The sequence below is a fragment of the Xylona heveae genome (genome assembly GCF_001619985.1).
Source record: "Xylona heveae TC161 unplaced genomic scaffold L228scaffold_12, whole genome shotgun sequence".
NCBI classification, from domain to species: Eukaryota; Fungi; Ascomycota; class Xylonomycetes; order Xylonales; family Xylonaceae; genus Xylona; species Xylona heveae.
The window spans coordinates 80,453-98,914 of NW_017264204.1; the positions used below are offsets into that span (position 1 = coordinate 80,453).

Genomic DNA, 18,462 nt, shown 5'->3' on the forward strand with positions numbered 1-18,462 from the left:
ATATCCATGGCGCCGTAGTGGTAATTGCTGTTGTTTTGACTGGCAGTGCTTGAGAGACGCACCATCCTACCTAGCTTATATCTCTAATACAACTATTATTCTTTTTATCAATTGTTACAGTGCTATTGTGTCCCAGTTGTCTCTCCAAAGCTACAGTATATTTCTCGTCACTATCCTCACTCTAGTTGTTCATTATGAAGATACAATATCGGTGTATTTACATGGCAAGATATAGATAATATATAAAGTATAATACAGTATAGTACAGAAATATTTTACAGTCCATCCTCCTTTTATATATTCTATTCCTACTCCTTCGGTGATCCAAGAATCGCAATTTTGACGCGCCCGAGTTTCTCCCGAGCCCATTTCTCGTTCTTTTCAAACGGGGAGTTGAATCTCTTTGGGAGGATTCGTAGTGAGTCTGTCATTGTTAGCTTTATTCTTTTCCTTTTTTTGGTGTTATATTTTGGGTGGGAGGGGGGGTATATTTCCCCCTCGTCCCGATTCTTTCTTTCTTTCTTTCTTTTTGTGAAGAGCCGGGAGGGGATGAGGAGGAGGAGGAGGAAGAAGAAGAAGAAGAAGAAGAAGAAAACGTACTGGCATGTTCATCTGCAAAATCCAACCCCGCCATGGCGACATCCGCACCGTATACATCCCGCACATGCCGCACCATCTGTTCGAGCAGATCCGCACCGAGCCCGTGCCGGCGGTAGCGCAGCTGGACTGTCCACGCTAGGATCTTGACCTGGGTCTGTTCTGTCCCTGGTCGGATACCCTGTGGGCGGGTGTCTTGTGGTTGGGCACTTTGTGGGTTGGGCACAGTAGATGATGCGAGCGCGAGCGCGCCGACGATACGCTCGCCGTATTTTGTCACGAGGTATGTTATTTCTGTTCCGTCTGTGTGTTTCTGCGTCTGCGTCTGAGTGTTCGTCTGGGTCCGCGACGACGACGAGTGCGATGACGGACGAGATAAAGACTGCGACGACGACGACGACTGCGACGACTGCGATAATTGATGGGATAAAGACACAGCACTCAACAAGCCGTCGGGTCCACGGGATCCAATTTCCTCGGCGCGGAGAATATATCCACTACACGCCCAGCGCATGGCCACGAGCGCAGCCATGGCGAGGCCCGCAAACGTAGTCAGGACAAGCGGCAGGTCCGATGATATCGATGATATCGTCTTGTCCGAAAAATCCAGCGTCATGATGGGGGTGAGTGCTGACCAGGGCGAAATGTCGCCGCCGGGTTGAGCAGCGGCGGTGGTGGTGGTGGTGGTGGTTGTATATGTCGCAACAACAGCGACGACAGTCGCAAAGAGCGTACCGAACCCGCATAGGCCCAGCGGGTGGAATATAATGGCGCGACATGCTTGTTGGCGCTGCTGGGCGACGCTGTCGGCGATGAGACGCAGCGCGGCGATGCGCTCGGAGGGGGAGGTCGTAATGTATGTTGTCAGTGCGGGCACGTCGCTGTTGGTGTCGTCCGGCGGGGGATTGTGTTTTTGCTCTTGTTTGGATGCCATTGCGTTTGCTCTCTTGTTTTGTTGGTCAAGGGTTCTATGCTTTCTGGATAGTGACGGGCTCTCTTGTTCAATGGTTCTATGCTTTTTGGGCAGTGACTGGGTTATATATGACGTGGTGAGGTCGAGTGTTTATACTGAATGCGAAAGTGTTTGTAATGCGATAAGGTACGGTGTTGACTGCTGTAGGAATTATAGTACTCCGTATAAGAGTACGGGGTAAGATGTCAGAATTCAGGATTTAAGAGATTTAAAAATACAAGAATATTAAAAGAAATAGAATAAAACAATAGAAAAGTTGTAGAAACGAAATGAATCTAGATAAATTCTAGAACGACTCTAAAATGCTAAGCCAGAAGTCGCCGGGAGATGGAACCGTACAAGTCCTCTATCGCTCCCACGTGGGGTTGGGCGAGTGGGGTATTGTAGCTTTAAGCTCAACATAACAGTGTTTGATTGGTTACGCGAGTCTGTCCCTGCTGAACCGAGCACGGAGTACGGAGTATTCGATAGCCACAACTGGCCATGGCATGGAGAACGAGCAGTACGTTGTAGCATGAAAGGCTCTTTCTGACATGTCGATTTTGGGATTGAGAGGTATGGAGAATGTATAAATCACATATTTAACTATGATCAAACAGCCTTATTACAGTGGTTTTTTTGAGAAATCAACTCTGGGCCGCGCCCCTTCATATTGCATAGCACTGCCATCCGATAATGGTGCTTCAGAAGTGCACGACACGGCTGGTATTTTGCTGGATATTCGGGGTTGAGATACATTGGTTTGCCGTTACCACTGTTTGTTTCAGTGGGGACAAAGTAGGTTATTTTGTAGTTTCTCTGTTTTGTATCAAGTTGTTAGTGATATAGTGATACTCTGATGAGATATTGAATAGTATATTGTTTTAAAAGGATGAAATAAAAATAAGAATGAGAATAAATGTAAACATAAAACAAAACAATTGTAGAACCAAAAAATAAATATATAAATAAATATGAAAGAAAGAAAGAAAGAAAGAAAGAAAGAAAGAAAACATGATAGAAAAGAAATATAGGAAACAGATGAAAAGAAACTTACATCCGGATCGACAGCAACATGATACTTTTCAAACTCAATATACACCGACGCATCTAATAGAATTCCATTTTGGATCGAATGTATGCCCGTTTTCCCAGGGAAATCGTCATCTTCAAGCAGTGCCGACCAACCACCGCTCCGCCACTACATTTCAACGTCAGCGAGTCGCAACACATAAATAATACCTCATTCCGATTGCCAATTGACATTTGTCTTTTGCTATTTGCCATTTAGACTCATAACTCTCTTCACTTACCACATCTAGCTGCGGTACAGGAAAAATGTGGGCCGCATGAAACCTGTCAAACAGCCCCGCGCGGACCGGACGGCCAGATACAACACAGCGGAGATCTCGGTGCCGTACTCTCTCTCGGAACGCCATTTCCTGGCTTATTGTCAGTCTCAGAATTTCAGACAAATGCATTTCTCCCGCTTGAGTCCTTGAGTCGTCGAGTCCCCATTCACATCTTCTGAGAATCTAAACCTCACCAGTGACCACTCATCTCTTCTGAGATCCATCCTGATTATTGTCTTATTGACTTATGACTTATGAGTCATGACTTACATTTCTATCACCAGATGAGTTTGCCAAAGAGACAACCCTTGGCATTGCCTGATCTGCTGTAACCTGCAGTTCAACTTTACTCCCTAGAGCGACAACAACTATTTCTTAGCCTTCTAGAATATACAAAATCAGGATGGATGAAGAAGAGAAGACAAAGATGTGAACCGGGACAATTGGGATTGGGAAAAGCAAGTACCTTCCGGAGATAAAATGGCATAAAACCCAGCGCGAACAATCTCATTCATATGACTTGACAGCATGTCGACACGGGTTGCATGCAAAGCATGCTGTGCAAGGACATGGTCGTCTGGACATGTCCAAATACAATAGCTGTCTGACGGCATTTGTGGAAGAAGAAGTAGGAGATCATCCAGCCATTCTCGTATCTCGTCCCAGGTGACTGATCCGTTCTGGAAAAATCCAAAAACCTCGTCGTCGTTTCCATCGAGGAAGTGGACGTTCCTGGGGATATGACCGAGTCGAAAGGGCATTACTGTGTTCTTGTTGAATATTATTTTTTTTTTCGCAAGAATTATCTTGCCTGTAGAGATGTGATTCGTAGTGATAGGAGCACGGTTTTAATAGAAGCTTTCCCAAGTTCTAAAATAATGTAAAGCAATTCTGATTAAGTAGGTGTATATATCGATGATCTCCGAGACTCCGTTGTGGCATATTTTGTTGATGAGTTCTGTTTAAAATCTGACGGAGACTGGTCGAGCAAAAGACTGATGTTCGGAGACGGATATGTACAATAGGCATATCAACAGTAATGTCAGAGAAGGACCCCAGAGAGGATAATCCTCATATAAATATATATATATATATTGCGCTGTCAACAATGAGTGACTAAATTGCGCGGAGTGATCATAACACATTAACCTCGAGATATATGGTGAAGCATACACGGAACCGGGCAAGGTGAATAGAAAAGGCAAAGAATACAAAGTATTAACATCACCGTGTTACATTACCATGCTCTCGGCATGCTTCACTACCCGGGCGCTCCCCCAAGTGATTGTCAGAGAACGTCAAGCGGTAATCCTTGAAATAAATGTCAAATTATTGTAGATAGAGCAATTCAAATACAGCACTGAAAAAATTAAAAAGAGATTAAGAAACTATCCCATCCATCCGTCATCCAGCCAGTAAGTCTTCTCCACATTCTCCCAACGCATCCAAATGATCAACTCCTCAGCTCAATCAAAAGAAAAGAAAGTAGAGATGAGCCAATTTTTCAATACAATTTAAAAACGTATATTTCACTCCATATCCCTTTCGGCTCCCGTTTCGACTCCATTGGTCCTTAAGCTCCATTTGTGATTTCACCTTTCGGCCATATCGCAATATATCCACCGTCAATCTTGAACATGCATTGCAGCAAATGTGCCGACCGCTTTTCCCTAGATAAGGCACAACATCATTGCCAGAAAAGACACCGGTTGCCCTACTTCCGGGACACTTTGCCCTCGGACAAGATTTCCTCATCACTGGCATCTAGAACATCATATTCTTCGTCAGTGAGGAAGCCATCTTCAGTGTGCTCGTCGGATCCAAGCTCCAGACTCTCAATATCCTCGAGAAGGTCCTGCTCGTCCGCATCACTGCTAAGCTTGGGCGTGTCGGGCTTCTGGTCGGTGCTCGTGGGAGACAAAGGAGCAGCAGCTTCATGAGTGCTTGACACAGGCGACTCCTTGTCCAACTTTGGGAAGATCATGGTGCTGCTCTCCTCGGTCTTGTCCTGGACAATCGAGACGTCAATGGGCTCGACAGCCGCCTTGGGAGTAGCCTGCCCCTCCTGCTCCTCCTTGATCGGCTCAGGCTCTTCTGCATACACATCAATATCGCACCACAGCTTGTGGCCAAAGGGGGTGTTGTCAGCAGCCTTGAGACGCCAGTAGGAAATGGCCTTGCCCTCGCGTGGAGGTGCCTTCATGACAAGGGAGAAATCAACCATTTCGCCAACGGACACCTCCTCAGTTGTCTTGTTGCTCTCAATAGCAAGGCTCACATCAGCAATGGTGGACGGGTGTTTCGCATCAATGTTGAGCATATTGTCTCCGCCCACATACCGGACACTGCAGCCGGCCGGCCAGGCATGAGGACCGGGATTCCTCAGAGTCCAAGTCTGCTTGAACACCTTGTTGGCAGGGACCTTGGAGCCATCGGCCACAACGTCCCGGATAAAGTGAGCGTTGAGCTGATCGGAACGAACAACAGGGGGGCAAGGCGCAGCGACTTGCTCCTTCTCCTCAACCTCAGCAGGAACCTTTTCGCTCAGAGACTCCTCAGTCGGCTTCAAATCTGCGACTGTCTGGACAGTTGTTGCAGAACTGGCGGCCGAGGCGGTCGAACTCATGCTCGTAGTTGCCACAGCTTCAGTCTCAGTCGATGTCGAGGTCATGCGCACCGGTTTGTCTCCGAGCTGCAAAATCTCCTCGCCAGGCTTATCCGCATGCATAGTCGTCACACATACGCTCCGCACAGGCGTCTTGAATTTGAGAAGGGGATGAGTGCGATTGTGCTTATTGGCAGGGAACGCTTCGCAGTTGGCACAGAAATCGGTATCGTGGCAAACGGCACATTTGAAGCGGTCGCCCACAATATACGACTGGTGAGGCTTACCGCGGCACAAAGGTCCATCGCAGTAGACACCCATGTGCTTAGCCTTGCTCTGGCTCGGCAGTGACATTTGCTCATATATGGGCACAAAGCGGTGACCAGGGTGGCTGGCCCGGGAAGTCTTGATACAGTTGGAGCAGAAATCCCAATCGGGACAGCTCAAGCACTTATGACGGACACCATAAATGGTCTTGTAAAAGAAGGTCAGTCAACAAATCATCCGTGGAGAGTCTCTGAGGAGGAAAGCAATGGCAACCAAACTGACCTTGTCGCAGCCATCACAAATGGCAAAGTGACGAGTATTACGTCCAGGAGCGCACAGCGCGGTGGCCAAGGGGTCTAGCTCCACTGATGAAGTTGCCGGCTTGAAGCCATGGCATGGGTGATGGCCATGTCTGTTTCCAGTGTGGCAATTCAAACACAAGTCGAAATCCTCGCAGTTGGTGCAAGTGACGCAGCGATCCTCTGCATATTCTGTTTTGGCGACCTTGTTAGTGTTTCGTTATGACCATCTGGATTGTTTCTACTCACCCTCAACGCACGAGTTACAGATGCGAGTCCTGGTAGCAACGGGCTCAGGCGCCTTTTCGTACGAATAATTGTAGAAGCTGGGAATTGAGCGCTGAGCACTCGGCACCGTCTTTTCCTCCGCAATGACGGGAGCCGTGGGCGCAGAACCTGCGTCCGTCATCTTCTTCTTAGGGGGACAAATCTCCGTCTGGCCGGTGATAACCTGACCATTCCTAACGAATCGCTTAACCAACCAGTGACCCTCGCCCGCACAGACGACGCCAGCATCAATGCAATCGAGGCAGAGATCAAAATCTCCATTGTCGCAGATGCCGCAGTGGTAATGGGCGTCATTCACAACCTTATCGCAGTTGTTACAATAGACCGACCAAGTCGGTGGCAATGGTGCCGGGGCCTCTTGAGTACGGCGGCCAAGCTCGCGCTCTTTGGACATGTGGGCCAACGTAGCGTAGAACCTTTCCCTTTCCCCAGCCGATGGTGGATTGTAGGGCGGCGGGAGTGGCAGGTTTTCTTGATCATGGCCCATACGCTTTAGCTGTTCGACTAGTTCGGCACCAATATGCTTGAGGTCATCGTCCTGGGACGCCTGTTCAGGTGTAGTGGCGGGAGCCAAAACTGGGGGTGCAACGGAGGCGGGCGTAGTGATAGGCAGTTGAACTGAGTTGTTGCTCTGCGAAGCAGGAGTGGACTGCTCGGGTGAAGGCATCGCGGCAGCAGAACCCAAGAGGTCAGACGAAGTGGATGGCTCTTGGGCAGACTCTTGCCCGCTAATCTTATCTTGCTGAGACGTTTCTGGAGTCTCAGGGACGACTGTAGCTCGAATGCGAAGCTTGAGCTTGGCTTTGGCGGCACGATAGAGCTGTTTATAAACAGAGGGATTGGCAGGATCGAGAACCATAAAGGCTCCGGCACTATCCGAGTAGCGCTCAAAGAAAACTCTGTGGGTTGGGGGGATAGACAAAAGGTGTCGAAGCTACATTTAGGGGTCAGCGGCAGATCAAAGAAGATCATTTGGAACAGATTCCCCAAGTTATTGAACGAGCTGAAAAGAAACGGGAGTAACCTGCTCATGCTGAGCTCTTGCACTGTTCTATCGTTGCATACCTTGAAGGGAAGAACGTTGGCCGACAAGTCCTTGAGCGGGAGCTTGAATCGGCGATTAGTGCCATCGATGGCAACCTTGATAGTAATGGGAGTTTCAGGATCCATGCCGTTGCTGATAGAAGCCATGCTGGACGGTGTTATATAGACTAAGGCTCCGTGATGAATTGCAACGTAGCTCTTCAACGGAGATGGTCAAGCGAGACCTTGACGGACCAGGACAGACAGTGCTGCAGTGCTGTTCTAAGGGGCGGCGAAAGCTCTGCGCCAGGTAGATGCGTCTAGAGAACAGTGCCCAAGCTCGAAGTGATGCTCACTTCAATATGATGGAGCTCACCGGCGAAGCGTCACCAGGAAGCTGAGGCTGGGAATGCCGATGAAAGGGTGCTCCCTATAGGAGAGATGCTGGTTGGATCGTGTTTGAGGCGTGTACCTGCTATTCTGGTGATAACAGGGACGAAAAGAATGGCAGACTGAGAAGGAAGAACCGCGAAGGAGAAGTGGAGGAGGGAAAGATCCGAGATAGAAAGAGAGGAGGTGAAGTTGCCGTCAGCGGGTTGTGAGGTAGTACGACCAGAAGCAGCCAGGACTAGGGGGGGTGGGTGGCCAGCAGCTAGGCTGGCATAAGAGCACGTAAGTAGTGTAAGTGAATAACAATAAAGGTAGGTAAGTGGGAAACACAGTACTGTAAGGTAGTCGGTGACTGCAGGAAGTGAGAGAGACGGGGGGAAGGTACCGGTACCCAGAAGATGCGTATCAGCTGGTCAAGGTGCCGAACCAGCAGCAGCTCGCTCGCTCCGGGGTAAGGGGAAAGCACGAGAGGCTGATAAGAGATTTCGCTTATAGCGATGGACCGAGGCAGGCTGATATCACCTAGAATCGGTTTAACCAACGCCCTTATCCAACTAAGCTGCCTACTGGGGGTGGATGATCATCCTCTGCTCTAGCGCATTCGCTTCACCGTTTTCTAACTGGTTCAGTTGTTGTGGATTGATCGCATAATATGCATAATTCTGCTTTCCCCTACACCGTAGTGAAAGCTAGCATGGCGCCCCTTTGGTCATCCTCCATCTGAGCGCGAGGGGCTAAGGAGCTACAGAAGCTAGGATTTTGAATGCATCCACGGAGTAAGGTACTAACCTCACGTTCAAAGGCACTGAGAGTACCTACCTGAGGTAGGAGTATGGTCTCTCGCCTAGACTTCCATTCGGTGTATCTCTACATACCCCAGTCACGTCAGCGACGTGTTGATGGGAGTAAAACCAAGGTTAAAACCACTGAACTACAGCGTACGACGACGACGACTTGGCTGCCTGGAGTAAAGAAATGCCGCTAACTATCGCCCCTTCCGGACTTCCGGCCTTAGCATAACCCCGACCATCCGAAAGGCACGTCGACCTGCATTTTTCCTGTTCAGCGCACGAGGTCGTAAAATATGCAGTTGTGATGATGATATGACGACTTGAAGGGCCCAGACCTCATCTGCAGCTCCTTAAAAGTAGCTGTAGATGGCCGATCTGCGTTACCTCGGAGGCAACTGCAGACCCTTTCTTAGACTGTGTCTCGGAACCTAGGTATATATGCACTGTATTTCTAGACTCCTTCGCTGTTGTCTCACGATATGTACACTGTTGGAAATCTAGACTTTGAGATAAACTCCTACCTGAAGACTACGTATTCGTACCGCAAATTGGGTAGCTACAAAGATTTCCCATATCCCTCGATAGAGGGTATTTATGAGACAGCATGAAGGCCTTGTTTGTTAACTCGTGCATTGGAGCATTCATGAACTAATTTGAGATGCTATGGTCTGGTGGACCTAAATGAACTTCTCGACGTGCCGTATATAGAATTTTGTGCTCCCAAGGCAAAGCCCTAGTCATCCAGTACACCCAAAACCGGGGCGTTTTGACCTCTACTGCGAAAAGCCGCACGACAACCTGAGGAACGCGGGGCAGACAAAAGAGAATGCACATCTCAACTACATATACCTTTTGAAGCAAAGGAACTAGCATACACACATAGAGTTCAAAAATCTCCTTTACAATGACTTTCATTATTTTGGGCGCAACAAAACATTCGCCAATCATACCTAGGATATATATGTAGGGAATCATCGTCCCTAACTGAATAATATACCTCACACTGTAGGTAAGGCGGCGGACAGATATGCTCAAGAAAGAAAAGATAAATAAAGAACCCCAACACAAGTACCTTTGCTCAACAAGCACAGGCGGCACCGGCCAGCAAATCGACCAAACAAATCTTCTGGTCCTCTGCTTCGTGCTGACAACTTTCTCCGAGCCCAAACTCACTCTCTCAGAATACCATACACTTAAACAAGAAACGAAAAAAATGCGACAAGATGCCGTTATGGATATGGAGAAACGGAAAGCTAGCTGAGTAAAGAGAAAAAAAAAAGAGATGAGAAGAAAAGAAAAGAAAAGAAAAGACGCAAAGGTGTCAAGACTCATCATCAGAAGAAAGACACAACACATTCGCAGTCGCTAAAAAGACCCGAGAAAATTTTTTGCATAATGCATCCAGTCGCAAAGCGGGAAATGATGACAAGAACAATACAGAGAAGTGCTGCAAAAAGGCTATCAACACATCGGATGAAGGAGACCGTTCAAAAGACAAATGAGAAGACCAAAGAACACAGGTAAAGCGCAGCCAAACATGCAAAACCACAAGAGGATAAATGGAAGAGAGCCCATGGAAAAGAATGCCAAAAAGAAAGAGGTAGAAATATCACAGTGAAAAAAAAGTCAATAGTAAAGGACCAAAGTAGAACTTTGGATGAGACAACGCTGACATCCATCACTTTGCCGGTGCAACATAACAATGAATAGAATGCGTTACTGCGGATAGTAAACCCTACCAGGCGGGGCGGCTTGGTAGTACATATCGGGTGCTGGTGTTACCATGCTACCCATGCCCGAGGCTGGTACTCCATAGCTTGCCCCAGCGTATCCGTCACCGGGATTCATATAGATTTGTGACGAATCGTAATAATAGACCATGCCATTACTTTCATGCGCCACTGTTCCTGATGGATTCTGCACAGGGGGAGCAGGAGCGGCGGGCATCAGATAAGCATTTTGCTGAGGGCTCGGTACAAAGACAGGAGCGGCCGCTGGCGCCGTGAGGGTAGGAGCATATGCCGGCTGGCTGCCATCAGGTGCAGGAGCCGGGTAATAATACACCCCTTGAGGCGGATAAACCGCTGGGTAATACGGCTGTTGAGTATACTGCTGTGGCTGGAAAGGCTGGGCATGGATAGCGCGCTCGGGCAGATGCGAGAGAGGCGTGGCCGCCGACGCTGGAGCCGCAAACGACCCAGAGCGAGGGTGCTGGGGATAAGCGGTCGTGACGTCGGCAGAATATGTTTGACCATTGACTTGAAGAGGAACCTGTTGGTGAAAGGGCTGCTGTTGTTGCTGGGGAGGATGAGTGAACGGAATGCCAGCGGGCGACTCAATATCTGCCACCGACACCGTCTTTTGTGGTCGAGGCTGGTGCATTGGCAGAGGTGCCGTACGATTCTCGCGGAAGGCCGGCCTTTGTGGAAGAGGGTACGCCTGAGGTTGAGGCAGATTGACGACGGGAACGGGGGCCTCGGGCATTGGCATCTCAGGCCTAGGAGGCAACGAATCCGGCGGTAGGACCGGTTGGGCCGTCGGTGGCAAGCGCACGACCGGTTTGCCGGCTTCGAGCACTGCAGGCGCACGCGACATAGTCGAACCCGTCGGCGAGATGATCGCATCTCTGGGGACTTCTCTTGCAAGCGACGATCGCCGACTCATGGCTGCCGATGGAGCATAGACACTTCCGCCATACATGCTTGTCCGACGACTAGAAAACCCGCCAAACGGTGGCATACCTGGTCTACCGCGGACGCGGCCAAAGCCTTGTTGGTTGGGCCGTAGAGCTCGAGGAATGAAAATGAACGATCGTTCCATGGCCGGAAAGATATAGTGCGGGGGATTGTCCGGAAGAGAGATTCGCACCGGTTTGTCGCGTCGGAGAGGAGGGCGATGTTCCGGAAGACGAGTGTGCTGCTTCACAGGAACTGCAGAAAAGGCAATGGGATTGGCCATGCCCGGAAGCAGCACTCGTATTTGCACATTGCCAATATGCGTCGTGGTGGAAAATGAATTTTTTGGAGGTGAAGAAGGCTTTGGCGCTGGTTGTGATGGTTTCGATGACGTATTGGGAGCCCCGTTAGAGGATGTTGCGTGTGGTCCCAAAGCTCGAGGCGCTGCGTCTGCCACTGTCTCGTGTAGATCGTGTGTCCAGGGAGAGTCGGTGGCTTCCTGGGCTTGTGGGTTTGGACTGCGCATAGTTGATTAGCATCATTCAGAAATTTGATATGGCAGCGTAATCGGCGTGGAGGACTGGAGCTACTTACTTAATGGACACTGGGCCACCTAATCCTCCTCTGGTGCGGCCTTTGCCTCTCCCAAACGGTCTGAAGCCATTTTGTCCCGGCGCCGATGTTCGATGGTCGTGCATGAAAAAGCCTCCACGGTTAGGAACAAAAGCGGGATCCTCATCTCGCTTCCTCCGGTATTCTTCATGCTCCCGGCGCCGCCGATCCGTCAGGGTTTCCTGCTTTGTTGCGACAGATTCCTGGCTTGCCACTCCTTCTTGTGGTTGAGAGCTCTCATCGCCGAGCTCGTCGAAATGAAACTCTTCCGCCCCATTCACATTATCTGATCTGACAAGCCCATTCATCATTACTTCCGTATCCCCAGTGACAGCTTTAGGAGATCTTTTTTCTTCCGCGTGTCCATCTTCATCCTTGCTCGCAACATGTCCATTGGCTTTCGCCTTGACTTCCTCTGCCTCTAATGACTCTATGCCATCAGCTTCGCTTAAATCACTGTCATCCGCATCCGCATCGTCCTCATGGTCTGTGAATGCTGAAGCTTCGCTCATTGAGTCTTCTTCAACCTCTCCCGCCACGGAACCTTCCTCTTCGCCCTCATCTTCAACTCTCCTGCGGCCGTTGGCGAGATCTCTTCGCCGGTGTGACACCATTTTGTTGGGATAAGGTTGAATAGAAAGAAAAATGATCAGCGAGGTGCAAAAAGACGAAGAGAAAGAAAGGGAGCGGGAAAGTCGCCGGTAAAAGCTCGCCACAGGCTGGGATATGCGAAGGCGAGATGATCAGTCGAGAAAGGGCGAGAAAAAGCTACTTCCGGAACCCGGTCGGGTTGATTGAATGAACGAAAAAGGTTGGAGACTTGATGGAAATCCAAATCCAAAGAACCGCAAAGGATATGCAGGTCCAGAAGGAGAAACCCGGAGGAGGATGGAGGAGTAAGGAAGAACGAGGATGATGATGTTGGTTGATGGAAGCATCCATGCGCATCCTCGTTACCTTTCGAATCCAATCGCTTGGCCTTTGCCTGTTTGGGACTGTCGGACTTTAGCGTCCGACTCTCCAGCCACGTCCAGAACCATCTACTATAAACAAAGCATTTTGATATTGCTCAATCTAAACATGTCATCTACAGAACTCGAAAGCATCATTACGATAACTAAATCTTTCACAGAGTTTACCAGTATGATACAAGAATCAGGGAGCTCTGAGAACATTTCACGTTGATAGAGACCCTGAAGTGGGTTGGTTGCTGCACTTATGACGTGTTCTGCGTTCATGGTAGGATGCAAACGCTGTGCCCTCGTACTCCGCAAGAAGAATGTTTCATATCCGTTTTGCGGTTGTACACAATGAGACCACTGCCATGATCAAAGAACAATAATTTTGAGATTTGGTCATTCATGAAAAATAAGTAAAGATAAATAATTTCTATATTATAGCCCATTTATAAGTATGAGATTGAATATATTCAATATCTCACAAGGCTTTTATAAACTGCAGGATAGATGAAACAAATAGCTCATATACGTACTTTTGTTCGTTCTTTCTACCAAATCAAAAATGAAATTTTCTTCAGTTCCACTGGGTATTGAAAAGCAATACTGCCCTTGCAATGATCAAGTCTAGTCAAATGTAACCTTTTTCCCTTGGCCTTCTACAATTCCACCCGTCAGTCGCTGAACACTATGCTGCACAGCTTCAGACTTTCTAGACCCCTTCTTTGCTTCGATTCCACCTTGATTTCTCGACCCAAAAGTTGTCGACGGCTTCTCTTCAACCTCAGTAATGGCAGGCTCAGCATGTCCAAACATATCGTCCGCCGGAGCGGAGGCCTCTTCGTTTTGACCGCGTTTACCCTCTTTACCAAACCGTTTCTTGTAGCGCACAGTGGCATCCTCTGCATATTCTGCTCGTAACGTCCGGCCATGGATGCGGTTCACCCACCACTTGCGCATCTTTGGAGCCTTCCTCTTCTTCCCTTCTTTTTTGTCGTCCTCCTCCTCATCATCGTCGCTACTTCCCTCTCCTTCATCTTCATCCTCCGATTCCTCAGCCGTTCGTACGGGCACCTTTACCCATCCTTGCACGGCTGCTGTTCCAGCCTCGACGGTGGCGAAAGTAACCCAACCAAAGCCCTTGCACTTTCCAGTGTCCTCAAATGTAGCCAAATGCACATCAACAATCTCACCACAAGGCGAGAAATGTTGCTGCAAGTCCTCTTTTGTTACATCAAAGCCTAAGTTTCCGACAAAGATCCGCTTGCTAGGTGGCTTTCCACCATGCACAGCAACCGTGACTTCTTCTTTTGGCTTTTCAGGTCTACCCGCGAAACTCTTAGAGTCCTTGATCAGGACGCGACGACCGGAAAGCAAAGTCTCGCTGAGTTCAATTGCCTTATCCCGTGCGTCAGATGTGGTGAAATCCACATATGCAAACCCCTTGTTATGAGGCTTTATCCTCTGCTTGGAGGCATCTGCCGGAGCCGGCATGTGTACCCGTGTGATTACACTATCGGGAATCTCTGCATTTTCGGTGAAGAATGATCTCAAATCAGCTTTAGCGGCTGTGAACGGAAGGTTGCCAATCCAGATGCCGTAAGGGGAATGTTTCCCAGGCTGCTGTTGCTGCGGCTTTCCTGGCTCCTCCGCTTCGTCGCCCTTGCCCTCTGAAGTTCCATCAGGTAGGTCCGTCTTTCCCCTTTTGGCCTTTCGCAAAGCCTTCTTCGAGGGGGGCTCAGGAGCATTCACGTCGATTTCGAGCTCCGGACCGGACTGTTCGACGCGCTTTCTCTTCTTGGATGACGGTGCTTCTGTCTCTTCGTTCTCGGCCTCTGATGTCTCCACCTTCTCTAGTTCTTCCATATTCTTCTCTATAGTATCTTCGGCCATTTCGACGTCCGGAGTCTCATCGTGAGCGGGCTCAGCTTCTGCAGCCTTCTTGCTCCTCTTTTCCTTCTTTTCCTTCTTCTCCTTCTTCTCCTTCTTGTCTTTTTTTATTTTGGGAACCTTTTCCGCAGCCATTTTAGGGAATGTTCAGCTCCAAACAATCTTATTCTGCAAGATGAAACTGTGTGGCGTCTCAGGGACTGGTGAAAATTGATTGACTTCGCAGTGGAAATTCGCAAAATTGGATCTTTTTCCGGGGAAAACTTCGCGGGCCTGGATTCGCTACGTTTGGGGAAGCGAGCAAGATGTGCAAAGGGAATTCACAATTCAATCCCGGCAGTCCACTGCGGACTGCAATACGCGCATCTCTTGACAACTGCGACAATATCTCTCCTTCTTTCATCTCCGTTCACCCTCCTTTTTGCACATTTTCTAGCACCATGTCTCGCGAGAGGGTTGTTGCTGGCCCTCCTGCCGTCACCACCACGGATCCACAGGAGGCGGCATTAAAGCCAACTTACAAGTCCTACAGGTCAGTCTGATAGCTGGCATTGAGCGTCCCAGGCATTCTTCTCGTGAATTGTGACTAACATGATCAATGACAGGAAAAAATATCGCAAGATGAAGCTGCAGTTCGAAGAAAAGATGAAGGAGAGCAATGCCCTATTCAAAGAGGAGCAAAAAGCTACTGAGCTTGCCCGCCGCCTACAAGAGCAAAACGAGTACGTGGATGTTGAGCGAAAGCTGGATTTCGCGCCCTTTATGAAATGATTCCCACAGAGATTTCTTCTGCGATATTCTTGAACATCTTCTAACTTCCTTGCGCTGATAGCCAACTGCTTGAAATGCTCCTTGACCTTAACGACTCGTCTAAGCTTCCCTCGCAACTCTCATACGATCTCGACGACCCGCTCCTCTCTCCTACGGCCTCCCCCAAGCTCTCCGCATCGGACGCATCTTCTGAGAAGAAACCAGAAACCAATGACGCAAAGGGCGGCACTGAGCGCAAGCAAGAGAACCGCTCTTCTCCTTCCGCGCTTCAGGTGTGTACTGGTGACGACGAAATGGCGAACGGAAAATCAAAGGGCGCTATGGCCAACGTCTCCAAGCTCCTTTCGATCCCACATACAACGCTCACCTCCATTCTCGAAGACACGGACTCGTTGCCTTCCGATCTCAGCGGCTCATTCCCACCGGGCTATTTGACCCCTGGTCATGAGGAAGACTACCTTTTCAACCTGGACAAGACGCTCGGCATTGGGCCAGCGATGTTGCCCCCTCGACCTGCTTCGATTGGTGAGGTAGATGGTGGACTCGAGGACTTCTCCGCACATTCTTCACAGCATCATTTTAATCGCGACGTGACCGCAGCGCGCAACCCAGTCTCAGTCTATAATTGGCTTCGCAAGCATCAGCCACAAGTGTTCCTGCAGGACAATGAGACCCTCCCCCCGGAGAAAGGTGCCGATGCCCGTGCAAACGCTGCCGGTGGAGCTTCTTCCGCTGCAGGCGGCGGAAGTATGAGCACGCCGGTCACGGGCTCTAGCCGGAGCAATAACCCCCGGTCCGCTGCTCGCCGGGCGGCCAACGCAGCTTCAGCCCGCGCCGACCCAGATTTGATGGATGAAGACAGTGCGATCTATGGGGATTACGACGGCAACATCCCCCCGTCTGCGTCACGCGGCAAGCGTAAGAGAGAAGATGATGCCTACCGCCCAAAAGGCGCAGGAGGAAATCGTCCAGCGAAGCGGAAGCGTGATGATTCAGATCGCGCCGGTCGCAAGCCGCGAAAGAGCAGCACGAGTGGCGGTGGAACTGGATTGGCCTAAACATGCTGATCCTTAGATGTCTGAAATACTAAGGCAGAAACTTCACTTGAATTCGTCAGTTACAACACGTTTCTCAAGCTGTACTCTCCTTTTCGCCTCGCATGGCACTCATTTACTATCGTCATTTTTCTTTGGTGATATTTGCAATGGCGTTGCATGCTTGTCCCTTCATCAACATATTTATATCAGTGGCGTTATGCGGACCATTTCTTTATAGTGCATCGGCTTGACTACGCACTGTTCGCTCAAGACAAGATTGGCGGGCTAGGAACAAGATCGGCATCAGGTTTTGGGGTTTCAGGATGAAATAAAGGCGGGTGTGGCGCATGATATTACGTTCTAGCTTAGGTATAAAAGAGATTTTTTTTCCTTCACATTCTTTTCAGCCCTGATCCAGCGGGCCATTGCTACGGCTTGTATGAAAGGAAAATAAGTTTGTATCCAAATGTTATACACAAGTCAAGGTATATCCTCCAGTCCATCATATATCTACACAGATTTCCTGCCATGCCTCTCTATGCACTCAATAAATCATCCAATACCGACCTTACAATCTACTTCCACTCCACACTCCATGTCGGTTCGCCCCTCCTGAACGGCACAACCTCCAATTCCCCGCCTTTACTCGCGAATGCCTCCACAACCTTCTCTTCTCCTTTTCTAAGGACGATTCGGCTTTCACTCTGCGGCACGCCGTAGAACTTTCGTCCGTTCTCTCCCAGGAAGCCCCTCACAACGTCCACAGTTACCTCATTGTCCTTCAACCATCCCTTTTCGATTGCCTTCTCGAATGCGCCCACAGCCAGCTGCGTCGCATATGGCTGTGTGAAGACTCCAGCGACGGTCTTTCCCTTTCCATCAGCACCGCCTCTCTTGGCAGTCGCAGGATGGGGTGCACTATCAGTGCCCAGGAAAATCTTGGGGCTATTCGCAGCTGCAGCCTTCAAGAGTGCTTCCCGATCGCTTGGCAATTTGGCCACCGGCTTGCAAAAGCAGAAAGGATCACTAGCCCAGTCGTCCACCGTCAGGAACAAATGGTGTGCCGTAATTGTTCCTGCGACGGTGGGACCACACTCCATGACTGTCTTCAGCGCTGCCGCGGTAGTGCAGTGCTCGAGGATGATACGCAACTTGGGGAATCGCTTGTGGATCTCCTTGAGCGTAGGGAGGAATCGCTCTTCGGCGTTCAGTACTGTGATATCCTCTCCAGATGGCTTCTCGCCGTGGAGGTTCAGAATCATATTTTGACGCTCCATTTCTTCGAAGACTGGGTAAAATGCCTCGTAGGATACGACACCTGCGGCGGAGTTGGTAGTCACGCCTGCAGGGTAGGATTTAACACCGGTAATGCCCGCAGCCTTGGCTTCTCGAATGATTTCGGGTGTGATTGAAGGGTGCAGGTACAACGACATAAGGTAGGTAACGGATGGATCAATAGCTTCAAGACGGGACTTGTAGGAAAGCGATTGGGCGGGAGTAGTGAGCGGGGGAACTAGGTTGGGCTGTCAAAGAATTTAGTCGAAGATTCGAAGTGTGTATATGGTTTAAGAGAGGAAATCGTACCATGACATAGACAGTATCAACGCCTCCTTTGCGAATGGTGGGAGTGACAGTCTCCATCATGGTGCCATCGCGAAGATGAACGTGAAAATCGGCGGAGGCGGGCAGTTCGAGCCCGTTGAAACGTTCCTGAAAGGACATGGTGTTGCTTCTCTGAGTATATTGTGCCTCAATTGAAGCAGTGATAGAGCTTAGGCACAGCGGGAGAATAGCTTCAAAATATATTATTAGGGGAGAAAAAGTGAATTAAAGAGTCAGAAGTACGAAGTATAGCAACGGCAAAGGCCAAAGAGAGCCGTTGGCTGATAAGAAAAGAGATAAAATCGGAGAAAGTAAGGCGAAGAGGGACAATGCGAGAACTGACCAATCAGCAAAA

The 18,462-nt window shown here is 49.4% G+C and overlaps 6 protein-coding genes across 6 annotated transcripts; 1 reads left to right on the plus strand and 5 right to left on the minus strand.

Annotated features, from left to right (window-relative positions):
* Window positions 1-207: 207 nt before the first annotated feature.
* L228DRAFT_285530 (hypothetical protein) lies at window positions 208-1,868 on the minus strand. Its single transcript, XM_018336345.1, has 2 exons — window positions 601-1,868; window positions 208-424 (listed from the first exon to the last, which is right to left on the minus strand). The coding sequence occupies exons 1-2, from the start codon at window positions 1,529-1,531 to the stop codon at window positions 309-311; spliced, it is 1,047 nt and encodes a 348-aa protein (XP_018185136.1). The 5' UTR covers window positions 1,532-1,868; the 3' UTR covers window positions 208-308.
* A 510-nt stretch (window positions 1,869-2,378) lies between these two features.
* L228DRAFT_263455 (hypothetical protein) lies at window positions 2,379-3,836 on the minus strand (the record flags this gene model as incomplete). The annotated part of the gene is made up of 5 exons (XM_018334492.1): window positions 3,368-3,836; window positions 3,172-3,254; window positions 2,863-2,991; window positions 2,607-2,750; window positions 2,379-2,405 (listed from the first exon to the last, which is right to left on the minus strand). The coding sequence occupies exons 1-5, from the start codon at window positions 3,660-3,662 to the stop codon at window positions 2,379-2,381; spliced, it is 678 nt and encodes a 225-aa protein (XP_018185137.1). The 5' UTR covers window positions 3,663-3,836.
* A 779-nt stretch (window positions 3,837-4,615) lies between these two features.
* On the minus strand, window positions 4,616-12,465 carry L228DRAFT_254250 (hypothetical protein; the record flags this gene model as incomplete). Its single annotated transcript, XM_018333815.1, has 7 exons — window positions 4,616-5,980; window positions 6,056-6,264; window positions 6,322-7,294; window positions 7,426-7,552; window positions 8,900-8,904; window positions 10,347-11,757; window positions 11,834-12,465. The coding sequence occupies 7 exons, from the start codon at window positions 12,463-12,465 to the stop codon at window positions 4,616-4,618; spliced, it is 4,722 nt and encodes a 1,573-aa protein (XP_018185138.1).
* A 788-nt stretch (window positions 12,466-13,253) lies between these two features.
* On the minus strand, window positions 13,254-14,914 carry L228DRAFT_250625 (hypothetical protein; the record flags this gene model as incomplete). The annotated part of the gene is made up of 1 exon (XM_018333378.1): window positions 13,254-14,914. A coding segment is annotated over exon 1 (1,394 nt), but the record flags the coding sequence as incomplete, so codon positions are not given.
* A 151-nt stretch (window positions 14,915-15,065) lies between these two features.
* L228DRAFT_263459 (hypothetical protein) lies at window positions 15,066-16,854 on the plus strand. Its single transcript, XM_018334493.1, has 3 exons — window positions 15,066-15,229; window positions 15,303-15,419; window positions 15,530-16,854. The coding sequence occupies exons 1-3, from the start codon at window positions 15,138-15,140 to the stop codon at window positions 16,524-16,526; spliced, it is 1,206 nt and encodes a 401-aa protein (XP_018185140.1). The 5' UTR covers window positions 15,066-15,137; the 3' UTR covers window positions 16,527-16,854.
* Window positions 16,842-18,377, minus strand: L228DRAFT_250627 (Dihydroorotase). Its single transcript, XM_018333379.1, has 2 exons — window positions 18,090-18,377; window positions 16,842-18,028 (listed from the first exon to the last, which is right to left on the minus strand). The coding sequence occupies exons 1-2, from the start codon at window positions 18,225-18,227 to the stop codon at window positions 17,081-17,083; spliced, it is 1,086 nt and encodes a 361-aa protein (XP_018185141.1). The 5' UTR covers window positions 18,228-18,377; the 3' UTR covers window positions 16,842-17,080.
* Window positions 18,378-18,462: the final 85 nt, after the last annotated feature.